The sequence below is a fragment of the Triturus cristatus genome, chromosome 3_1 (assembly GCF_964204655.1).
Source record: "Triturus cristatus chromosome 3_1, aTriCri1.1, whole genome shotgun sequence".
Lineage (NCBI taxonomy): Eukaryota > Metazoa > Chordata > Amphibia > Caudata > Salamandridae > Triturus > Triturus cristatus.
The window spans coordinates 918,625,969-918,650,345 of NC_140583.1; the positions used below are offsets into that span (position 1 = coordinate 918,625,969).

The following is a 24,377-nucleotide window of genomic DNA, read 5'->3' on the forward strand; positions in this document are numbered from 1 at the left end:
CATGCTATAAGATGTGGGCTTGACACCACGGACTCGCTGGGTAGGGCCATTTCTACCTCAGTGGCGCTTCGACGTCACGCCTGGCTGCGGTCCACGTCATTTTTGGGTGATGTCCAGAGCTCTCTCATGGACATGCCCTTTGATGGCACTCGCCTTTTTGGCGAGAAAGCGGACAGTGCGCTGAATCGCTTTAAGGACTCCCGGGCTACGGCCAAGTCCTTAGGCCTCTCGGCCCCGCGGTCGCAAACTTCCGCCTTTCGCCCCTTTCGTGGCCAAGGAAGGGGTGCCTCCTCACGTACGCCTAGCCACCAGCCGCAGAACCAACCTGCGCTGTCGCGGACGAGGTTTCCGCCGAGGCGGTTCTGGAGGACGACGAGGTCAGTCCACATCCACCCCGGCAGCATCCGCCTCAAAACCTTCCTAGTCCGAGCTTTCAGGCCCATTCCACGCCAGTGGGCGGCAGAGTTCGCCATCACCTGCTCCACTGGCGGTCCATCACATCGGACAGGTGGGTGCTGCAAATCGTCCGAAGGGGCTACTCCCTCCCCTTCGAGACGACCCCTCCAGCCATGCCACCGCAGCACCACCGTATCTCGGGGGATCATTTGAATCTTCTCCACGAGGAAGTTTCGGCCCTCTTGGCCAAGGGGGCCGTCGAGCGCGTTCCGAGTCCAGAAGTAGGTCGTGGTTGTTATTCCCACTACTTTCTGGTTCCCAAGAAGGGCAAAGGGGGCCTACGCCCTATCTTGGACCTGCGGAACGTCAATGCCTTCCTCCGGAAGGAAAGGTTCAAGATGTTGACTTTGGCTCAGGTTCTAGCTGCCCTAGACCCCAGAGACTGGATGGTAGCGTTGGACTTGCAGGACGCATATTTCCACATCCCCGTCCTGCCGGCCCACCGGCGTTACCTGCGGTTCACGGTGGGCCAAGAGCACTTTCAGTTTACCGTGCTCCCCTTCGGCCTCACCAGTGCCCCTCGGGTGTTCACGAAAGTGATGGCGGTGATCGCAGCTCATCTGCTCAGATCAGGGGTTCCAGTCTTCCCCTATCTCGACGACTGGTTGTTGAAGGCGGGCTCGCCCCAGGCAGTCGTCTCCCACCTCCAGACTACGGCGGATCTCCTGCATTTGCTGGGGTTTTCCATCAACGTGCCGAAGTCACACCTGAGTCCCTCTCAGAAGCTCCTCTTCATCGGAGCGGTTCTCGATTCGGCGCAGTTCCGGGTCTATCCACCGGAACAGCGGGTCTGGGATATACAGGCCCTGATTCCCATCTTTCGGCCTCTATCCTGGGTTTCGGTCAGGCTAGTGTTGCGGCTTCTGGGGCTGATGGCCTCCTGCATCCTACTAGTGCATCACGCCAGGCGGCGCATGCGGGCTCTGCAGTGGGACCTGAAGTTTCAGTGGGCCCAGCATCACGGCAACCTGTCCGACCATGTCTTGATCTCGGAGGGCACTGCACAGCAGTTGCAGTGGTGGCTCACGGACCGCGATTGGGTCATGGGCAGAAGCCTCTCCCTTCCCCAACCGGAGCATGTCGTAGTGACGGATGCGTCCCTCCTGGGATGGGGTGGCCATATGGGAGAGGCGGAGATCAGAGGCCTCTGGTCTCCGGCGGAGTCTCGTCTCCACATCAACCTGTTGGAGTTGAGAGGGATCCGACTTGCACTGAAAGCCTTCCTTCCCTCTGTCCGGGGAAGTGTCGTGCAGGTGTTCACGGACAACACCACCGCCATGTGGTATTGCAACAAACAGGGCGGGGTGGGGTCGTGGACCCTTTGTCAGGAGGCCCTGCGCCTCTGGACGTGGCTGGAACACCAGGGCGTCACCCTGGTGGTTCAACATCTGGCGGGCTCTCTGAACGCCAGAGCAGACGAACTCAGCCACCGGTGCATGATGGATCACGAATGGCGTCTGAACTCCGAAGTGGCGCAAGGTCTCTTTCAGCAGTGGGGAGAGCCTTGGTTAGATCTATTCGCCACCGAAGAGAACGCGCAATGTCAGCAGTTCTGCGCGTTGGAATTTCCAAGGCGGCACTCGCTCGGCGACGCTTTTCGTCACGAGTGGAGTTGCGGTCTGTTGTATGCCTTTCCGCCTATACCACTTCTGCCCAGAGTGCTGAAGAAGATCAGGCACGACCGGGCCCAAGTCATCTTGGTGGCTCCGGATTGGGCACGAAGGTACTGGTATCCCGAGCTACTCAGTATGTTGACCGATCCTCCGATACGTCTGCCCCTTCGGGAGGATCTTCTGTCGCAGCAGCAGGGGACGGTCCTCCACCCGAACCTGTCCAGCCTCCACCTCCATGCGTGGAGATTGAGCGGCGACAGTTGATGCCATTTGACTTGCCTCCTGAAGTCTGTGATATCATTCTGGCAGCCAGGCGTCCCTCCACAAAGTCGGTATACGCCTGCCGGTGGAACAAATTTGTGGCATGGTGCACAGCAAAGGCTGTGGATCCCCTTTCCGCCCCTCTTTCTGAGGTTCTCTTCTTTCTTCTTTCTTTGGCCCGGCAGGGCTCTGCCCTGGGCACCCTGAAAGGTTATCTTGCTGCCATCTCTGCCTTCTTGCGGCTTCCTGATCAGCCTTCTCTTTTCAAGTCCCCTGTGGTTACACGCTTTCTAAAAGGCATTACTCACACGTTCCCTCCTGTCCCTTTTGTAATGCCTCAGTGGGACTTGAATCTTGTTCTCACATTTCTAATGTGCGCTCCCTTTGAGCCTCTTCATAATTGTCCTCTTCGTCTGCTGACGCTTAAGACTGCTTTTCTGGTAGCCATCACCTCGGCTAGACGGGTGAGTGAGCTCCAGGCTTTATCTTCAAAGCCTCCTTTTCTGTCTGTTCATCCGGACAAGGTTGTCCTTCGGCCTCGTCCCTCCTTTCTTCCGAAAGTGGTGACTCCATTTCATCTTGGGCAGTCTGTCACCTTGCCCGCCTTCTTTCCGCCTCCGCATCCTTCCAAAGAGGAAGAGAGGCTCCACCGTCTGGACCCAAAACGTGCGCTCTCCTTTTATTTGGACCGCACAAAGCAGTTCCGGGTGGACGACCAACTTTTTGTTGGATACGTGGGTGCTAAGAAGGGGAAAGCGGTGCACAAACGGACCATCTCTCGGTGGGTCGTTTTGTGCATCAAAATTTGCTACTCCTTGGCAAAAAAGGACCCTCCTGTTGGGCTGCGCGCCCACTCCACTCGGGCCACAGCGGCTACTACTGCTTTGGGACGGGGTGTCCCTTTGCAGGATATCTGTCAGGCGGCGATGTGGGCTTCGCTACACACGTTTGCCAGGCATTATTGCCTTGACAGCCAAGTCCGGAGGGATGGCTTCTTTGGCCGTTCTGTCCTCCAGGACTTTCTGGTGTGATCTTGGTTCGCAGACCCACCACCGGGGATGGTATTGCTTGGGTATCTATTCTAAGGTGAGGAATCTAACTAACGTGTTTCTTTCAGATGAACAAGTTACTTACCTTCGGTAACGATGTATCTGTAAGAAACATTAGTTAGTTAGATTCCTCACCGACCCACCCATCCTCCCCGTTCTGCGAACCGACATCTAGGGTTAAGGATATCCTTTTCAGGCCCCTAGATTTTCTTTTTGGCACCAGTGTCGGTCTTTGCATGGCTCTGCGTTCCTGGCGCGGAAAGCTATGTACAAGAACTGACGTCAGCGCGCGAGGGCGGCGTCTAAGTACTCCGACGACGTCATTCCGGCGCACGACGCCGACGACGGACGCGGAGCCGCAGACGACGCCTAGCGACGCGCAAGGGGTATTGCTGACGAAAAATCTTCCGGATCCAGTCTGACGCCTGGGGATATTCTAAGCTGAGGAATCTAACTAACTAATGTTTCTTACAGATACATCGTTACCGAAGGTAAGTACCTTGTTCTACAAGTTCTGTTTGACTTTTTTGTTTCTGAACAAAACATGAGCAAAAGCCTACAGAAAAGCCTATTGCAAGAGAGATGCAAGGTAATGTCGAAACAGACTGTTGTGGTACTGTACGTAGTATTTAGGAGTCTGCCATGACAGGCTTGACTGCATTGCCCAGGTAGGATCTCAAAGATTAGGCATTGTTTGGAAGTAGAAAAGTGTAATAACTTTGGGAAAAGTCACATTTCCCCCCTATGGTCGATTGTGCACATTCCATCCTATCTATCGGTAGGTCCACAGGAGATTGTTGGTGGGGCTGGTGCTGACAAAGGACCAGAAATAACCTTCAGTCAATGACTGCAAAATCCTCATAAGACTGAGGAACTGCTGCATAAGGCAGATTAAAAAAAGCAGCTCTGCGATTATATCATGAGGACTGATGAGTGCCTAATGGACAGTTAATCGTTTGTTGCTTCTGTGAAGGACCACAACATTATTCAAAGAGATGTTATATCCCTGTGTTAGGTCGCCAGCCTATTTCCAGTGGGTTGCAAAAGAGCAATTAATAGAGATGCCGTTACACTTTGTATTTATCTTATCACGTTTGTTGTGCATTCAAACACAGAGGTCAAATGCCAGGCTATGTCTTCTGACAAATTGCTGCGTATTCTTATAAAATGAGGATTGGTGTTTACTCCGTGGTAGCTCCTCCGCTATGGCGGGGAAGCGTCGCCCCACTGCTTTTACGAAGTGCAAAAAAAGAAACATAAAAATGATAATAACTTTGACTTATTATAATTTTATATATTTTCGTGCTGCTTTGCTCTCGGAACAGGGCAGGGGAGGAGTGGTTTGCCCACTCCTAAGTGCACATGGCTGTTTGGCTGGTCCTTAGGGACTGGCCAAACAGTCATGCGCACTTTCCATGTTCTCCACGCAGGCTGCATTACAGGCTGCGTGGAGAACATGCCCAGGCCCCCATTCCCTGGCTGAGCGTTGAACCACGAAGCTCAGATCAATCACAACGCTGCATTGCAGCCTTGTGATTGGTATGGGGAGCTTGGCAGTGCTTCCTGTTTCTGGAGGCCCCCGTCCACCCCAGTTCTCCCCCAGGGCTCGACAAATCTTAAAAATCTTACTTGACCTGCAGGTCTAGTGACTAGAATTTTCTACTCAACCGAACATCAATGCACTTGACCCACAAATTGGTTGCATACAAATTTTCTTTAAAACATTTGCTGCGCCGTTGATCTATGACCATTAAGACATGATCGAATTTTTTAGCCTCATTACTATTCTCACTGAAATGTTTTTAAAGTTACGTGCAAGGCCTTGGATAAAAACTCTCAGCAGTACTCGGGTACACTACTGTACATTAAACATACTAGAGCGTGGCCCCGGATGAATACTCTTAGCAGTACTCGGGTTCAACGCTGTACCTTAACATAATAGATTACGGCCCCGGCGACTCAACATCCTGTCATTCTGGGCAAATCACTTAATCTCCCCGTGCCTAACAAAAATGAGTGTGTCCTTGTGTACCATAACTGGTGCTCATGTTAAGCACTCCAATACCTTCGGGTCGAGTAAGCACTATATAAATCTGCAAAAAAAGACACTCTTAGCAGTACTCGGGTACACCGCTGTACCTTAAACATATTAGAGTACGGCCCCAGATAAACATGCTCAAGGGTCCTGTGACCTCAGTGACAGAGTCACTGTCACTCTATGGTGTGCTGCTTGCTTCATAGGCCTGCCTTCAAGACTGGAGGTGAACTTCAGAATTAGTTGTGGTGTACAGGCCTTCAAGGTTAACCTACACTTGCCACTGCTAGGGTCCACCTGCTGGTGCTAAGACACCAGGGCTTTTAAGATCTTATGGGGCCTTCTAAGGTTTAGCATGGGAATGTGCTCCCTCAGGGAGAGTGGTCTGGTGGACTGGTCATGAAGACTGAACCTGGTTCCCCAGTTCCAAATTCAGCAGGTCTGACCATAGTGCCACATCCTCTCCTCCACTGAACACCATACTGCCCCATTGAGAGAAACTTGCACTGCACTGACCCGCTATAAACACCTGGATGCGACTCAATTCAAATTACACACTAATTAGGAGCAATATGTTGGCTAAAAAAAAATTAACAACATCCTAGAAAAAGCAAACACTCAGAGAATGCAATATTAAGTAAAGCATGTGAAATGTAACTAGGAACAACATGGTTACCTTTTTCTTTTTACACTCATTATTCAGAAATTAGTGAGTGCTTTTGCCTGAAAAGTTAAGTCCATGACTACAGGGTCCAGAAGGGGCCCGTTTCAATGCCCATTGCTTATATCCTTACAAAACGTAAGCAGTGTGGTTTAAAAAGAAAACGTTTGTGAATATAGAGCCACAGTATGCATTTTGTTTTCCAATTCACCCATCAAGCAAGTATTTCAGTACCTCCAGGAATAGTGCACTTACCCACCTAGGAAAAACAATGTTGTTCAAAGAGCTAGGAGAAAACGAAAGAAGCGCTTCACTGGCAAACACTGTAAAGTGGCGCTAATGTGTTTAGGGGTGAATAACTCAATCTGGATTATCTGGCCACCTTGCAACCACTCTGTCTTGCTTTAGTTAGTTAGTTTTTTTTTCATATTTTGAATGTTTTATTTCTCTCCACCCCGAGGCTGCACTTGAAATTGAAAAATGTCAGGAAAAGCCGATGTATCCAGTAAGTGTTTTTCTTTTTTGGATCCATTTCACAAGGGAGCAAATAAACGAAAGGAGGAAAGAGAAGGTAATACGCGTTTCTTGAAGTCTTGGTTTTACTAAATGAGCATGAGGCGACAGTAAGAGAGGGAAGAGAGAGAGGGAACAAAAAGGGGGTGGGGGGCAGCTGCCAGCGGCAGGGGAACTAGACAATGTCTTTGTCTTCTTTGGGCACGAAGGAAAAGACAGAGTCCTTTTCCTTCTCTGCCCATTTCGCCCACACTGATATCACTTAGCAGGTTAATGTGTGTAGGTATTCGGCCGGCTGGCTGGGAATGAAGAGCTCACTCGCCAGGCCGGTCAAGTAGGCCTGAAAACTGGCTCGCTCTGAAAGAAATTGACTCGCATTTTCGAGCGGGCGAGTACATTTTTCGAGCCCTGTCCCCTCCACCCCCACGCGCCCGCAAACCGTGCTGGCCGCTACTGTGTTTACTTTACTTTCCCTGACTGCAAACTGAGAGGATAGTCATGCTTGGGTACATAGTGTGTGAAAGGAAAGGCTGTGGAAATATAATTTTTTTAACACACAACAAAATTTAAATACCTGTTAAGGAACTGTACATATATTTCAGAATATATCTGCAGTTACGGAAGTACAAAAGCAAAAATACGTTTATTATTTTTTATTCTGAAGTGAGAAACACATTTTTTTAAACATTTTGAACTGTGATAAACGAAAATTTTAATGCGATCATATCAATACAATTTTACTTGCTGGTGCGCAAATGATAATTATTTGCTGAAATCCGATTATCAGCGAAACTTTGCCTTTTAGCATATATATTGCCCATTCCCATGGGAAATGTGCTGTCGCTAAAAGACAGTGCACTACTGCACGATGCTTCTGATGGATACATCTGCCAGTGGATTCCTCACCTTGTGAATATCCCCTGCGCCAGCAACATTCGGAAACTTTTGTAGCTCTCCACGCCGACGAGGATGACATCACAGAAGCACAGCTCCGCACGCGGCTCCGCTGATGTCACTGGATCCATAAGACTACCTCGTTGGCGTGATGACGTCAGTTCCCTTTTTTTTTTCCGCGCTGTCAACGCTAACAGTTTTTTGGGACTCTCCGTAGCTTTTACTAGTTACTTTGTGTTTCTGCTAGTGTTTCTGCTTTCATCTTGCTTCATTTTCAACATGTCGACGAAGAAGTCAGGGTTCAAGCCCTGTAGAGAGTGTGGTAAACACATGTCCATTATGGATCCTCTCGAGGATTGTGTCTGGTGCCTGTTGTCGGATCACGACGTCGAGGGATGCTCTTGCTGCCGCAAGATGAATCCAAAAGCCTTAAAGGAAAGAGAAGCTAAGCTATTTATTGCGAAAAGGAGAAGGGAGGTCGAAGACGTTAAAGATGAGGTCCAGGTCGAGGTCGGGCTCGAAGTCGACGTCGGGTCATGCTTCCAAGTCGAAGAAACATAACAAGAAGAGAGGCACGGCTCTCGACGCCGTTCAGATAAACAGACGGCCCCGAGATAGACTTCACCAGCTCCTCGACGTCGTAAGGACTATTTCTGATGGATACATCTGCAAGTGGATTCCTCACCTTGTGAATATCCCCTGCGCCAGCAACATTCGGAAACTTTTGTAGCAGTCCACGCCGATGAGGTCGAAGACTACGTCACAGAGACACGGCTCCGCTCGCGACTCAGCTGACGTCACCGGCTCCATAAGAAGACCTCGTCGGCGTGATGACGTCAGTTCCCTTTTTTCTGCGCCGTCGACGCCAACGGATTTCGGGAATCTCTATCTGTAGCTTCACTGTGACTTTGTGTTTCTGCTGGATTTCTCTGTCCCTTTTTCGTGAAAATGTCGACAAAGTAATCGGGGTTCAAGCCCTGTCGTGAATGTGGAAAGCATATGTCCATCACGGATCCACATGACGACTGTGTATGGTGTTTATCTTCGGACCATGATGTGGAAGGATGCTCTTGCTGTCGCAAGATGAGCTCCAAGGCTCTCAAGGAAAGAGAGGCGAAACTCTTCATCGCGAGGATGAAAAAAGAGAAGAGAGGAAGGAGGAAGTCGAGAACGAGGTCACGATCGAGGTCGGCGTCGAAGTCGACTTCGGGTATGCTTCAAGATCTAAGAAGCACAAAAAGAAGAGGAGACATTCTTCTCGACGTCACTGACAAGAGTACGGCTCCGAAGTCGAAGTCACCTTCTCGACGCCGTAAGGACTCTGTGTCTCCCTCACCCGTTCCGGATTCACCTGCTGGTCCTTCTTCTCCAGTGGCTTCACCAGTTCATGCTCCGGCTCCATCTCTGACGCCGGTTCCATCCCCGGCTCCGGCTTAGTCTCCGGCTCCGGTTGAGGAGCTTCAAGCACCGGGTGAGCCTTTGACCCCGCAAATTCCACCGTCGGCGCCGGTTGGCCCGAGTCCGGTGATGCCTGATCAGTACCCTGCGTTCCCTGGACCAGGTCAGGACCCCACGCATTATTTGAATGCAATGTACGGGATATTTTCAAGAGCCATGTACTCCACTGGTGCACCTTCGGGTCCGGTGGGTCCTATGGCCTTCAGTTTGGGAGTGCCTCAGTGTAACGCCCTGAACGTCTCAGGATCGTTTAACAGACACGACAATGAGGACGCAACCACTTGTGAAGGGTTAGTTCTTTTAATGAAGGCAAATAAAATACAAAGAACAAACAAAAGTTATAGTCACTGGAATCCTCCAGGCTAAGTACGTTACCAGCCCACAGCACGGATGGTCCTAACCGTCCTCTGCATATACGCCGATCCCGGCGTATGCCAACAGAGGGCAGAAATGAAATGGCCGACAATGCCAATCGGTAGGCTGTGAGGGGCACGAAGAGTGTTGGGGAGAATCGAGGAGTCAGGGAAACACCCAGCCGGGGTCTCTACCTGAAGGGAGCAGCCGCTCAACCTCTTCCTCAGACTGCACCGGGACGCGGAGTCACCTCCTGGTGATGCGTCACCGATACCCCAATCACAAGCAAGAAGACTGAACCGAGAGCAGCCGCTCGATCGATCCTGTGGACTTCCGAGTCTGTAACGCGGCAAACACCTCCTGGTGTGCGTTACAGCTGGCAGTCCCTGTGTCTCTGGTCGGGCTGGGAGTTACGACTCCAACCAGCAAAAGCGCCACTGCGTTTGGACTCAGCCGAGTCAAAAAGCGAAGCTCAATGGTTGACCGGTAGAGCTTCCGGGTCCTTCACAGGTGACGATGGGGCAAGACACGGCCCAGGGAGTAACGACTCGACCTACCTCCGTTCTTGCCTTACTGGAGCACCACTCCGGAACACTGCTCTTCACGAAGCAGGTACGTCGGTGTAAACACAATATCCGACAGCCTTGTACCTCCCGGTTCCTCCCTTTATAGGGCGTGTTTTCCTTGAGTTATGTAACAGCTCTCCTGTTTACATAAGGGCGTGTTTCCCTTGAGTTATGTAACAGCTCTCCTGTTTACATAAGGGCGTGTTTCCCTTGAGTTATGTAACAGCTCTCCTGTTTACATAAGGGCGTGTTTCCCTTGTATGACAGGAATTCTTGACAGTACATCCTCCCTCTCAGCGGCTCCCCACGGGTCCAGCGCTGGCAGGAAAACGCCGATGGAACAAGGAGACCAAGCGCGGAGCATGAACCCCTTCAGCCGGTTCCCATGAATGCTCCTCCGGGCCATAGCCTTTCCACGCAACCAGGTACCACAGCTTCCCCCTGCGCCATTTGGACGCCCGTATGCCCGACACTTCATACTCCACCTCCGACTCCACGCATACCGGCCTAGGTGTCCCAGACGGCTTGGAGGGTGCTGGTTTGAGCAATGATACATGAAAGACAGGGTGTATCCGCAATGACTGGGGCAAGCACACCTTCACGTTCACGGGACCCATACACTTGGTAATTCGATAGGGGCCCATGTACTTGGGATGGAACACACTGTTCTTTCGAAACCTCATGTTTCTTGTGGATATCCAGACGTAGTCTCCAGTGCGGTACAGTGGCCCGGGCCTTCTCTTCCTATCTGCCGCAGCCTTGTATCTTCTCTTGGCCTCTATTAGGACAGCCCTTGAGCGCATCAACGTGTCTTTTATGTGTGCCACCCTGTCCGCTGTGGCGGGAATCCTGTCCTCTCTGAACGGATGTAGAAATGGCAAGAACCTGGGATGTTGGCCATAGTTGCTATAGAACGGAGATGACTGTGTGGAGCTGTGAGTGGCGTTGTTATAGGCTATCTCTGCAACCCATAGCAAGTCGACCCATTCTTCCCTGCCCTGGTCCACAAAACATCGCAGATACTGTTTGAGCGTTTGGTTCAGGCGCTCGGTTTGGCCGTCCGTTTGAGGGTGGTAGCTGGTGGACAGGGCGGTCTTAACATGCAGCGCAGTGCACCAAGTCTTCCAGAATTGCGCAGTAAACTGCGACCCCCGGTCCGACACGATCACCCCAGGTAATCCATGCAGTCGTACCACATTCTTTAGGAGTAGTGACGCCAATTCCCCGGCCGTAGGGACTCTCTTGCAGGGGATGAAGTGCCCCATTTTCGTCAAGTAATCCACCACCACCAGTATTGCCGTCATCCCCTGGTCTACCGGTAGGCCCACCACGAAGTCCAGTGATATGCTATCCCATGGTCTATCCGGGGTCGGAAGTGGATGTAAGAGCCCTTGGGTTCGGCCATGGTCGGCCTTCATGGTAGCACACGTAGGACACTCCTGTCCCCACCTCCTGACATCCACTCTCATGGTTGGCCACCAGAAATGCCGTCCCATGCTAGCCACCGTTTTTTCAAAGCCCAAATGACCTGCGCATGGAGAGTCATGGCACCAGATGAATGCTTGTTTCCTTAGCCTAGGCGTGGGTATCAATAGGCACCTGCCCTTCAGGGGTATCCCGTCCTTCAGCTGCCATTCTCTGTGACTGAGGAGCCACCTCCGCCATGCGAATGACCTGATCCCTCTCTTTATTCCCCTCAGGAAAGTATCCGGTTGGATAACCCCCAATACCATCCTCGGGGAAATGATGGAACGCTCGGTTGCAGGCAATGGTTCCTTAACTGCAGATTGACGGGACAGGGCGTCCGCCTTCCGGTTTTCCGTCCCCGGCCGATATGTGATGCGGAAGTTGAACCCCGCAAAGAAGATCATCCACCGCAGCTGCCTGGGAGAAAGGTGTCTAGTGGCCGTCATGAACTGTAGGTTCCGATGGTCCGTGTACACCGATACCACATGTCTTGCCCCCATCAACCAATGCCTCCATTCGGTGAAGGCGTCCTTGATTGCGAGAAGCTCCTTCTCCGCAATATGGTAGTTGCGTTCGGCGTCGTTGAGTTTGCGGGACATGTACGCAACGGGATGAAGCACCCCTGTGTCGTGGTTGCGTTGGGACAAGATAGCCCCCAGCGCCACATCCGACGCGTCCGCTTCCACCACGTAGGGGAGATCCGGATCGGGGTGAGCCAACACCGGCGCCTTACCAAAGGCGCTTTTCAGGGCCTCAAAGGCTTTGTTCGCTTCAGGGGACCAGACAAACTCCTTGGACTTCCTCAGTAGCTGTGTGATTGGGGCCACCACTCCTGAAAATCCATCTATAAACCGCCTGTAAAAGTTGGCAAAGCCAATGAAACTTTGGACGTCCTTCACGCTTTGGGGCACCGGCCATTCTTTCACCGCCTTGATCTTTCGTTCTGCCATCTCCTGTCCCTCTGGACTCAGCATCACTCCGAGGAATTCCACGGATGTGACGTGGAAGTCACACTTGCTGAGTTTACAAAACAGCATGTTTTCCCTCAGCTTTTGGAGCACAGCTTTGACGTGGTGTACGTGCTCCTCCACACTGGACGAGTAGATGAGGATGTCGTCGATATATACGACCACGTAGATATCCAACTCCTCTCTGAATACCTCATTCAAAAAGTACTGAAAGGCTGCCGGGGCGTTGCACAGACCGAACGGCATGACGAGGTACTCAAAAAGGCCGAACCTGGTCTTAAAGGCGGTCTTCCACTCGTCTCCGTCCCTCATGCGCACCAGATGGTATGCCCCTTTCAAATCCAACTTGGTGTAGATACGAGCTTTCTTGACCTGTTCCAGAAGTACACTGATGAGAGGCAAGGGGTACCGATTTTTTATGGTTATCGCATTCAATGCCCTAAAGTCCACACAGGCTCTCAGCTCCCCATTAGCCTTCGGGATGAAGAAGAGTGGCGAGGCGGCCGGAGACTTGGACGGGCGGATGAATCCTAGCTTGAGGAGTTTATCCAGGTACCCCCGGAGATGCACGTTTTCAGGCTCCGTCAGGGCATACAGCCTGCCGCTGGGAACGCTGGCCCCTGGCACCAGGTCGATCTGGCAGTCAAACTGTCTATGTGGTGGTAGCACTTCCGCCTTCACCTCATCAAATACATCCTCAAAACTGTGATAAGCCTGGGGGAGAGCCACATCTTTTTCTGCCGCTGTAGCCACCGTCTGACTCCCGCTCTCATCTGCGTCAAGGGATTCCGTTCTTATTCCACAATGCAGGATGCAATACGGTGACGTCATTTCGATGCGATGTGTTGGCCAATCCACAAAGGGGTTGTGTTTCTGTAGCCACGGCAATCCCAATATGACGCCATATTGGGGCGCTCGGATGATGTTAAAATCGATTTGTTCCAAATGGTTCCTCCCATATCTCATCGGAAGGACCCCCGTGTGCTGTCCGATGGGCCCCGTCACCAATCGCCTTCCGTCTACCGCATAGACGTCTTCGGGTACTGCTTTGGGAAGAAGCACTAGCCCTAGCCTGCATGCCTCGTTGTGGTCCATAAACATGCCAGTGGCCCCTGAATCCACCATGGCCACAACGGGTATCCACTGGTCATGCACTCCCACGTGCACCGTGATAAACAGGTGTCGTTGTCCCTTAGTGACCGAGTTGGAAAGTGAAGGGATGGATGAGTGACTCCGAGATGCCCCTTCTCTGGTCTTGGAGTCCTCTAGTTTTCCGCCGGTATGTCCACCACGGCTGTTACCGACCGGTTGGCCCGATAACGTGACGTCTTCGGTTTGGCAGGGCATTCACGTACGTAGTGGCCTTTTTTGCCACAATATAGGCACAATCCTTGTTTACGGCGTGACTCTTTCTCCGTAGCTGTGAGGCTCGCTCGTATTGCGCTGATGTCCATGGGTTCTCCCTTGGATGCGGTGGAAGTGTCAGGACTTCCCACCGTCACATAGGATGGAAGGGATTTTCCTTTTCTCCCATGATCCCCCTTTCTTTCACTTAGCCTATGTTCCAGCCGTAATACCAGGTTGATAAGGCCCTCACATGTCTTGGGTTGAGGGTCAATATGAGCCACGGCGTCCTTGAGCTCATCGCACAGCCCTTGATGGAAGAGCGCCGTCTGTTTAGCAACAGGCCACTTGGTTTCCGCAACCAGCCTTCGGAACGCGTTGAGATACTGCACCAGGTCGTTGGATCCCTGTCTCAACTCAAGCATTTCACGGTCCGCCGTGTACGAGTCAGCCCTTCTGTCGAAGACCTTCAGGAATTCCTCGCGAAAAGCACCCCAATCACATAAGATGGGGTCGTCCCTGCTCACCAGAGGTACGGCCCATTGTGCCGCGTTTCCCGCCAAATAGGATATAAGGAAAGCCACACGAGCCTGACTCGTGGGGAACGCCCTTGGATTGCATGATAAATGTAGCGCCACTTGTGTGAGGAATACCTGCACTGTGTTAGGATCCCCACTGTACCTCTCTGGTGTTGCCAAGGGGACGGCTACCGGCATTTCCACTACTACCGCAGGGGTCTGGTTCGTGAGGGAGGTGCTGGGCGTGAGCGGGTCCAATTGGATAGCATCCAGTCTGGCTTTTACATCGGCTGTTTCTTGCCTGGAGGCAGCCAATTCAATTTGCACGGTCGCTAAAGCAGCCAGCACATCATCAAGTGTTGCCATGTCTGTTATCGACCGGGAGACAGTTAGTGTTATTATGGTCGGATATTTTGTAACGCCCTGAACGTCTCAGGATCGTTTAACAGACAAGACAATGAGGACGCAACCACTTGTGAAGGGTTAGTTCTTTTAATGAAGGCAAATAAAATACAAAGAACAAACAAAAGTTATAGTCACTGGAATCCTCCAGGCTAAGTACGTTACCAGCCCACAGCACGGATGGTCCTAACCGTCCTCTGCATATACGCCGATCCCGGCGTATGCCAACAGAGGGCAGAAATGAAATGGCCGACAATGCCAATCGGTAGGCTGTGAGGGGCACGAAGAGTGTTGGGGAGAATCGAGGAGTCAGGGAAACACCCAGCCGGGGTCTCTACCTGAAGGGAGCAGCCGCTCAACCTCTTCCTCAGACTGCACCGGGACGCGGAGTCACCTCCTGGTGATGCGTCACCGATACCCCAATCACAAGCAAGAAGACTGAACCGAGAGCAGCCGCTCGATCGATCCTGTGGACTTCCGAGTCTGTAACGCGGCAAACACCTCCTGGTGTGCGTTACAGCTGGCAGTCCCTGTGTCTCTGGTCGGGCTGGGAGTTACGACTCCAACCAGCAAAAGCGCCACTGCGTTTGGACTCAGCCGAGTCAAAAAGCGAAGCTCAATGGTTGACCGGTAGAGCTTCCGGGTCCTTCACAGGTGACGATGGGGCAAGACACGGCCCAGGGAGTAACGACTCGACCTACCTCCGTTCTTGCCTTACTGGAGCACCACTCCGGAACACTGCTCTTCACGAAGCAGGTACGTCGGTGTAAACACAATATCCGACAGCCTTGTACCTCCCGGTTCCTCCCTTTATAGGGCGTGTTTTCCTTGAGTTATGTAACAGCTCTCCTGTTTACATAAGGGCGTGTTTCCCTTGAGTTATGTAACAGCTCTCCTGTTTACATAAGGGCGTGTTTCCCTTGAGTTATGTAACAGCTCTCCTGTTTACATAAGGGCGTGTTTCCCTTGAGTTATGTAACAGCTCTCCTGTTTACATAAGGGCGTGTTTCCCTTGTATGACAGGAATTCTTGACACTCAGGCATATCCGCAGGCCCCGTTCATGCCATTTTTCCCGGCGGCGCCGTCTTGGCATCTGCCGGCGCCGAGGACATCGACGCAGCTTCCTTCTTCTACCTCGCTCGACGCCGGCTGCTCCTGTGGAACCATGTTCGACGCCGGCACCAGCGCCGTCGGATTCGATCACGGCGCCGCCGACGCCGGTTGTACGAATCCGGTCTAGGAGGGAGGCTCAAAGGGTGCTTGATGAGCAAAGGTACCTTTTGGAAGAGGCAGAAGAAGGTGAGCTTGTGGAGTCTGATGACGTTTTTGAAGAACTTAAGGAGGCTAGTGGCTTGGATTTATCTCCTGAATGGGAAATTACTCCACCTTCTGATGAACCCTCAAAGGATGTGGCTCCATATCATGCAGTCATAAGGAAGGCAGCTGAGCTGTTAGATCCTGAGCTGCCTACTACTGACTTCAAGTCAAACATTCTAACAGAGGTACTGCATTCTCCTACTACGGTTTCAGAACCATTGTTGCCCTTTAATGAGGCCATTATAGATCCTGTGATGGAGGTGTGGCGTAAGCCTTTTTCTGCTCCCGCAGTTTCTAAAACAGTTGCCAGGAGGTATAGGGCATCTCCAGGGGACCCAGAGTTTTTAACTTCACATCCGTCGCCTGAGAGCCTGGTGGTTCAGGCTGCTTGTTCGGGGAAATCTAAGGGTGCGTTTCCTCAGGTCCCAAGTGACAGAGAAGCTAAAAAACTAGATCAGTCGGCCAAAAAGGCCTTTTCATCGGCCAGCATGGCCCTTAAATCTACAAATGCCACTTGCCTTTTGGGACGCCATATTCATGCGTTCATGGATTCTGCAAAGAAACTGGCTCCAAAACTATCTGAGGAGGATAGGGTTGGCTTTAATGAGGTCTTGACGGATGCCCAGGCAGCAGCACGTCAGGTGATAAAAAGTGGACTGGACACAGCGGATTCAGTGGCAAGGGTCATGGGGTCTTCTGTTGCCACTAGGAGGGGTGCGTGGCTTAAGTCTTCGGGAGTTTTCCCCTGATGTGCAATCAACGCTCTTGCACTTGCCTTTTGATGGCTCTGGACTATTTGGCAAAAAGGCAGATGCTGCACTAGAACGTTTTAAGGAAAGCAAGGCTACGGCTAAGTCTTTGGGCCTACAATCCCAGTCAAGGGGATCGTTTAAAAGATAGAGGGGTTTCGGAAGGGCAACCTTTCGTTCATACAGGCAGACCCAACAGCAACAGCAGCAACAACAGCAGAGCTCTCTGTATAATGGGTACAGAGGTAGAATCAGGGGTCGCTCACATGGCCGTCAACTCTCCTCCTCCTCCTCTTCTTCCTCCTCAGCCCCTCCTTCCACCGCAAAGCAGCCCTAGATCCGCCATTCTGGATCATGTTGGTCCTGTGGGGGGCCGGCTTACCCATTTTCTACAAGATTGGGAATCTGTTACTACAGATCTTTGGGTTCTAGATCTTGTAGAAAATGGGGACGCCCTTCCCTTTCCGGAATTCCCTCCGAATTACCCTCCTTGTCAAAGGGCTTGCTCAGAGAACCACCGTCTTCTCCTACAGGAGGAAGTCCTGAAGTTACTACAGAAAGGTGCAATAGAGGTGGTTCCAGAGCAGGAGAGGGGTCAGGGATGCTACTCCCGGTATTTCCTGATTCAGAAAAAGGACGGCAGATTGCGTCCGATATTGGACCTCCGGATCTTGAATCTTTATCTGAAGCAAGAGAAGTTCAAGATGCTCACCCTTGCGCAGGTTCTTCAAGCGCTGAATCAGGAGGACTCCACATCCCCATCCTGAAGTAGCACAGGAAGTATCTCCGGTTTACGGTAGGGTCGCAACATTATCAGTTTGCGGTCCTCCCGTTTGGTCTTACTACTGCAACCCGAGTCTTCACGAAGGTGATGGCAGTGGTGACAGCCCATCTCGGAAGGTCGGGGATTTCCATTTTCCCCTATCTGGACGACTGGCTGATCAAAGCGGAGTCGCCAGAGAAGGTGCTACATCATCTACAGGATACAACTCAGCTGTTGTTCAAATTGTGTTTCTCGATAAACGTGCCCAAATCTCACCTGGTGCCCTCTCAGCGCAACCTGTTCATAGGTGCGGTACTGGACACTACTGTGTGTCGAGCATTCCCTCCTCCTCAAAGGATTCTCGACATACAGGAAATGATTCCTTTATTTTGCAATGTAGCTGTCGTTCCAGTCCTGAAGGTCCTTCGCCTGCTCGGTCTGTTTGCTTCCTGCATCCTGTTGGTCAACCATGCACGCTGGCACATGAGGGCGCTCCAGTGGTGCCTCCGCAGGCAGTGGTATCAGCACAACGGAGATCTCAGGGAGTCGATCAGGATCTCCAGAGAAGCTGCAGCGGATCTATCTTGGTGGAGCGTGGAGGGCAATCTGTCTCAAGGAAAGCCCTTCCATCTACATCCATCGGTGGCCACAGTGATAACGGATGCCTCCACCTTAGGGTGGGGTGCTCATCTGGGGGATCTGGAGATCAAGGGTCTTTGGTCTACAGAGGAAAGGTTGCTTCACATCAACCTTTTGGAATTGCGGGCGATTCTTTTGGCACTCAAGGCCTTCCTCCCTTCCCTTCGCGGTCAGTCTGTTCAAGTCCTGACGGACAACACTACCGCGATGTGGTATATAAACAAACAGGGAGGAGTGGGGTCTCTTTGTCTCTGCAGAGAGGCCCTGCGTCTATGGTCCTGGGCTCAGGACCATCAGATTTGTCTGATGGCAAATCATCTGGCCGGGGTGCTGAACGTGCGTGCGGACAGTCTCAGTCGGCAGTTCTCCGCCGACCACGAGTGGAGGCTCCATCCGGAGGTAGTTCGTCACGTCTTTCGGACGTGGGGAACTCCTCGGGTGGATCTATTTGCCACCCGCGAGAACGCGCACTGTCCGTTGTTCTGCAGTCTCCAGTATCCATTGCAGGGAGCGTTGGGGGACGCTTTTCAGTTGAGTTGGAGGTCTCGACTCCTTTACGCGTTTCCTCCCATACCCTTGATTCCTCGGGTTCTGAGGAAGATTCGCCAAGACCGGGCCCAAGTTATATTGATCGCCCCGGATTGGCCAAGAAGGGTGTGGTACACAGATCTTCTCCACCTCTCCTCGTGCCCTCCGCTCCGTCTCCCTCTGAGGACAGACCTCCTCTCGCAATCGGAGGGGCAGGTTCTACACCCCCACCTCCAGAGCTTACACCTTCATGTCTGGAGATTGAGAAAATGTGTTTTGTTACTGTCAAAGGCATTGTGTTATTTCTTTTGCCTTTCTACTTATTCTCCACACTGTGTGTGTTGCTTTGTATATTATGTACTGTGTATACTGTGTATATATTGCTGTCAGTCAGTCCGTGTGCCTCGAAGGCACGGAAAAAAGGGCGGAACTGACGTCATCACGCCGACGAGGTCTTCTTATGGAGCCGGTGATGTCAGCGGAGTTGCGAGTGGAGCCGTGTCTCTGACACGTCGTCGTCAACCCCATCGGCGTGGACTGCTACAAAAGTTTCCGAATGTTGCTGGCGCAGGGGTTATTCACAAGGTGAGGAATCCACAGGCAGATACTGTATCCACCAGAAAAAGCGTTACCGAAGGTAAGTAACTTGTTCTTCTCCCCCCCTCCCCCCCCCCCTCGGTACACGCCCCTTCCCAGGGTTCACAGACCAGATGCGCACTGGACACGGGAACATCAGCACGGTGTGTAGTCTGTGTAGCGGCACTTAAGTTACTTGTTTGTTTGGGTATTGTTTGGGGAGGGTTAGTTTGGGAGGGGGATGAAATGGGTACTGCACGAGATACCACTTATTAGTATTGTACTTACCTGTCTGGATATACGGTTTATACATTTATACTACAAGTCATGCTGTATTTTCAGTAAGATGCATGTATGCCTTATCTTGGCATGCGGCCAGTATCCGGGCTGCCTTGTTAATTTGCAAGGCCTTCAAATGCTTATGATCCACCGTATACACCTGTGTATTATTAGCAGTGCTCAATAAAAAAATATTTTCAACAAAAAAAAAAGTGAGTAACCGGATTTTGATCAAGGTCGAAGCTTTCAATAAGAGTCATATATAACAAAAGCCTGGTGATTTCTGAGGAGCGTATTTACTCTGTGACAAAAATATCAAGATTAGAGCATTGTGCTTTTTATATTGGGATTAGTGTACCAAAATGAAGTGTATGTTGTTTTTCTATTCCTGCTATCCACTAAATTATACAAGATTGCTTAAATAGTACATTTAACGTGTTTTCTGTGTTGCAAATGACCAATATTATATTAATGTTTTAATTTCTCTTTTCTTTCAGGTACACTAGTTTTGAAGCGTTTGCTTTAGATATAAGACTTGTTTTCAATAACTGTGAAACATTTAATGAAGATGATTCCGAGATCGGGAGGGCTGGCCATAACATGAGGATATATTTTGAAAACAAATGGACTGAAATGTTTAAAGTGAGCTGAAATTATCAAACGCGGTTTTCAAACGTTTGAGGACAGTGAAACCAGCAAGTGTGTACGAAAGCAAGGCTCTCATACAAATGACTCGCTGATTGTTTTTTCAAGAAAAGAATATCGCAAAAGAGGGACTTCACTCCTGCAGAGACCACCGCCTTTGAATAATGGATTGTGTCTTTTGTCAACTCACTAGGTAGAACAGGGATGCGCACCCAGATCATTTCAGACAAAAGGGGTGTTCTAGTGCAATAGCAATTAAAAAAAAATCCATACGCACTGAATAGTTAACTACCGGAGCTCTAATGGGAAATGCTACTTCTTTTCCCTCTCAATAAAATATCTATTTTTCATTTTTTTATTTTGTAGTTTATTTTTTAGTGAATGTATTTAATTTTATGAATTATTTATTAATAAACATACAGAGTCTTCGTTTTCTGTGAAAAGGAAGAATAGAAAATTGCTTTAATTCTGTAAACCACAAGGAATGTTTTAAAAAATAAAACGAAGCCAAGTAAAACTGTTTACACTGAAGAAACTTTACTGTAGAGTTACAATTACATTTACACACATATGTAGATATATGTATATATGTCTGTGTGTGTGTGTGTGTGTATATATACATGTATGTGTATATATGTGTGCTTGTGTGTGTACATGAAAATACACACATATAAATATATATCTATATACACACACACATACCACACATATATATCACTTGTGTATTTCAAGATGGGAAAAGACGAACATTATACATATGTATATACTGTCCATTTTTGTTTATATAAAGTCTTGTTTTTAAATATGTATGATGTGTACATATTGTTTGCAGATATTACTATTGTTTAAGCCTTAGAAAGATTGTAGCATTTTATTTGGTCTTAAAGTGATTATCAAAATATCGCTGTACATTAAATATACTCTGCCAACACTGTGGAGTTTCCTTAATCTTGGTAGTGCCTGCCTTTAAAACAGGGTGTTGGGGATATTAGTTTTCCATCTTTTTTCTATTTTGTTATGTGAGTTTGAGACACCATGGCCTCAGTTTCGAGTGTAATCATTTGTATCCATGCAAAATAAAATTGTGACAATTTCGTACTCGCACAGTATTTTTTTCAGGTAAACATTTCTCTGCATTGTTTGGCTACCAAAATAATAGTAGAGCAACATAAAGGCATTTGTAACCACTGTGTTTTACCTACCATGTGTCGAGGAGGCCTTTTGGAGACAAAGATCTCCGATTTGTTCCTACCGATGTGAGAATATCCAAAGTTGTTTTATTTAAAACAAAATGTTGTGTACAAGGTAGCGCTCTTTATTTTCCCCTTTGGGAGTGTTTTTCATTCGTATGTGTGGCACGAGTACAATAAAAGACTGTTTTCCAAAGAAGTTGTATTTAAATTCTTAATATTTTATCCTTTTTAAAAAAAAAAAAAAAACTGATCAAAAATGCCCATTACGTTAAAAATGCCATATCTCCTTTGATTATATAAATATACAAAAAAGTGATAGATCCATTGTTATTTTCACACAGTGCCACCTCAGTTTAGACCCAGCTATATGCAAGTCAGCCTTGACCATGCTCCAATCGGAACAGTTCAGTCTGAACTGCCAAGCCAGGTCCTCCTAAACTGGAGCACAAGCAACACAGGACTGGTTTCGCCCTAGGTATAGACTCATCAGCCGGGTACAGCTTGGTTCCAGTGGCACATTGTGCACAGGTCCATGTCTGGGCATACCCATCCTGTAGAAAGCTGGCTTTTTACGTAGTAGTGCCAATGTATGGGGCCCACCATGCAAAAAGTACAGATGACCCTATTGGTTTACAGGGCTTAAATTAATAATCGCAACCACTCTATTTGTGGTAGTATTGTCGAGCAACCTAGGCTTATCAGAGGGTCGTGTTAAGCATTTGTTGTACATACAAAGTCAGTAATGAGACACATACTCAAGAAGGAAATCTGAGACCAATTTAGAAATGTAACAGATTTTAATACAATTTTAAACACCAAGATCATCGGAATCAGGTAAGTACTTTCAGAGTCATAGATTTTTGTAGAACTAGTAAAACATCAAGTTTAAACAATATCAAAGCTGCACCACATATGAAATTATAATCAAACAAATCGAAACTTTTCAGTCCGTATTGAAATGTATATAATATTGCTTCTTTTATTGATTTCCACAGCCAACGCGTTTCGTTCTATACATAGAACTTCAGGTCTGAATTACAGGCGGGAAGAAGAACGTTGGTTTCCGAGTTGGGTTTATCGAACCACAACTCTAGGTACGGTGCTTGCCCCAACATATACTTTTTGTTGGGTGTGAGAAGTTGGCCTGATGTATGATGTCACTAGTTCTAGTGTACACCTTATATCAGTCCAAATACCCTTATGGTGATTGGTTGTAAAGTCAACCTTATAGACCAGCTATCCTAGTGGTAGCATGGACAAGAGCAGTCTTAGGCTAAACTCTGAATGGCATGTGAAGCCAGCTGTGATACCATATATAATCCCTTGAATACCAAATGCAAGGACACCACAACAGATATATATATAAAATAAAGTGTATTTATTCTAGTCAAACCCTCAGCACTCTTTATGAGATTAGAGGTAAGTACAACACAGTCTTATTTAAGCATACATTAAGTCACACAGGTAAGTAATACAGTTAGGCCCTAGGGGCCACGCAAACCATATACTAAGTAAGTGGTATAAGAACCACTGTCACGGAAATAGAATAGGCCTAGGCCTAGGGAATCGCTGGGGCTACACTACACTAGCATTAGTTAGGAAGTAGGAGGCCCACGGGATTCGTGTGCAGAGTGGAAACACTCACGCGTAATGCGTAAAAGTCAATAGCAATAGTACAGTTTAGAAAACGGTAGATTTAGGACACTTCCGGAGTAGCTAGGAAGTTGAGACTTGAAAACTAGACACTAGGATAGTCACTATCCTGATGAGCACCGGAGTACCCAAGTTACCTAGCCCACAGGCTGCGGGTGCATAGGGGTGAAGATGCGTCGTTTTCGTCGTCGACTCCTATGGATGCCTGAAGAAAGATGCTGACAGGCAGTCAGTGAAGAGTGTCCGGTGGATCCCAAGGCTGGGATCAAGAAGGGAAGAAACCTGCAAGCAGAAGGGACAGAGTCAAGGTCACTAGCCAGTGACCACGTGGAACCAGGAAGGAACCAGGCGATGTCGTGAAGATTGCAGGTGAAGGTGAAGCTTGTCGCTGCAGCGAGGAGGACCAGGAAGCGTCGAGGACGACCAGGACCAGGAGGCGAGCTGTCCCACGAAGGCTCTTGCTGTCGGCGGCGTCGAAGTTGGACTAGGACTCACCAAGCCTTGGCAAGCGGAACCCACGAAGAACGAAGGACTTGCTTCTGGTGCAGACCAGGAAGGTCTGGGGTGCTTCTTCTTTGCAGAGAAGCGGGAGCCAGTCTGAAGGAGCCAAACCAGCGCAGAAGATTTCAGGGTGCGTCGTCACAAAGGCCACTAGCCAGCGGGCAAGCAACCGGACAGACGCGGCAAGCAGGAAAATGCTGAAGGGCCCCACGCAGGACTCGTGGAGTGTGGGGGGCTGATCTTCGGTGCAGATGGTGCTTGGGGTTGGGGCTTCTCAATCCCCGGTGCACAACTTCGAGGGTACCTCAGAAGCTGCGCTTTAAGTTACTAGCCACTTTTTCCAGGTAGCCGGTCCCACGTCGCTCGTCGCCGCCACGGATCTCAGCTCTGCTGTAGATGTGGATCAGGGTCGGAGAAGTCTGAAAGTCAAGGCTCTGGTCAGGCTCTGCAGTCGGTTCCTCGTAGAACGTGGGCAAAGCAAAGGGTAGTCTCTTGATGGTGCCTGTTTGCACAGGGTAGCCACTCCTTGTCTACAAGGGAGATTCTTCAGTCTTCTTTCGTCGAATGTCGAAGGTCCAGAGTTTCTGTTCAGTTTTGCAGGTTCAGGATAATCTAAAGTCTTGAGGCCCAACTCCCACTCTTATACTAATCTGGGGGGCTGGGATACCTGCTAGGTCACGCCTTATGGGTGGGACCTGGGAGGGGGTGGTTACACCCACTTCCCTTTGTCCAGTTTCGCGCCAGAGCTGGGGCTGGAGTGCCCCAGCGCCGGTTTGAACTGGACTATGCAAGGAACACCTTGTGTGCCCCAGGCATGTCTCATTCCTTTCAGCCCACCCTGCCCCAATACACTAAAGGCTGTCTGGGGAGGGGCTAGCACCTCCCCAAACAGGAAACCTATTGTCCAGGCCTCCCTGGCTGGGATCACTCCCAGCAGCAGGAGGTCAGACTTGTGTCTGTGGCAGCAGCATCCA

General features: G+C 49.9%; 1 protein-coding gene across 22 annotated transcripts in view; it reads left to right on the forward strand.

Annotated features, from left to right (window-relative positions):
• Positions 1-21,442, forward strand: part of BAZ2B (bromodomain adjacent to zinc finger domain 2B) — a 1,481,286-nt gene extending 1,459,844 nt beyond the window's left edge. For 20 of the 22 annotated variants that reach the window (XM_085645472.1, XM_085645482.1, XM_085645489.1 and 17 more), the window contains one exon: positions 19,909-21,442. In XM_085645472.1, coding sequence (XP_085501598.1) covers positions 19,909-20,062 — 154 coding nt within the window. In that variant the 3' untranslated portion in view covers positions 20,063-21,442. The remainder of the gene's footprint in view (positions 1-19,908) is intronic. The other 2 variants (XM_085645493.1, XM_085645494.1) reach the window with 1 other exon arrangement.
• The last annotated feature ends 2,935 nt before the right edge of the window (positions 21,443-24,377 follow it).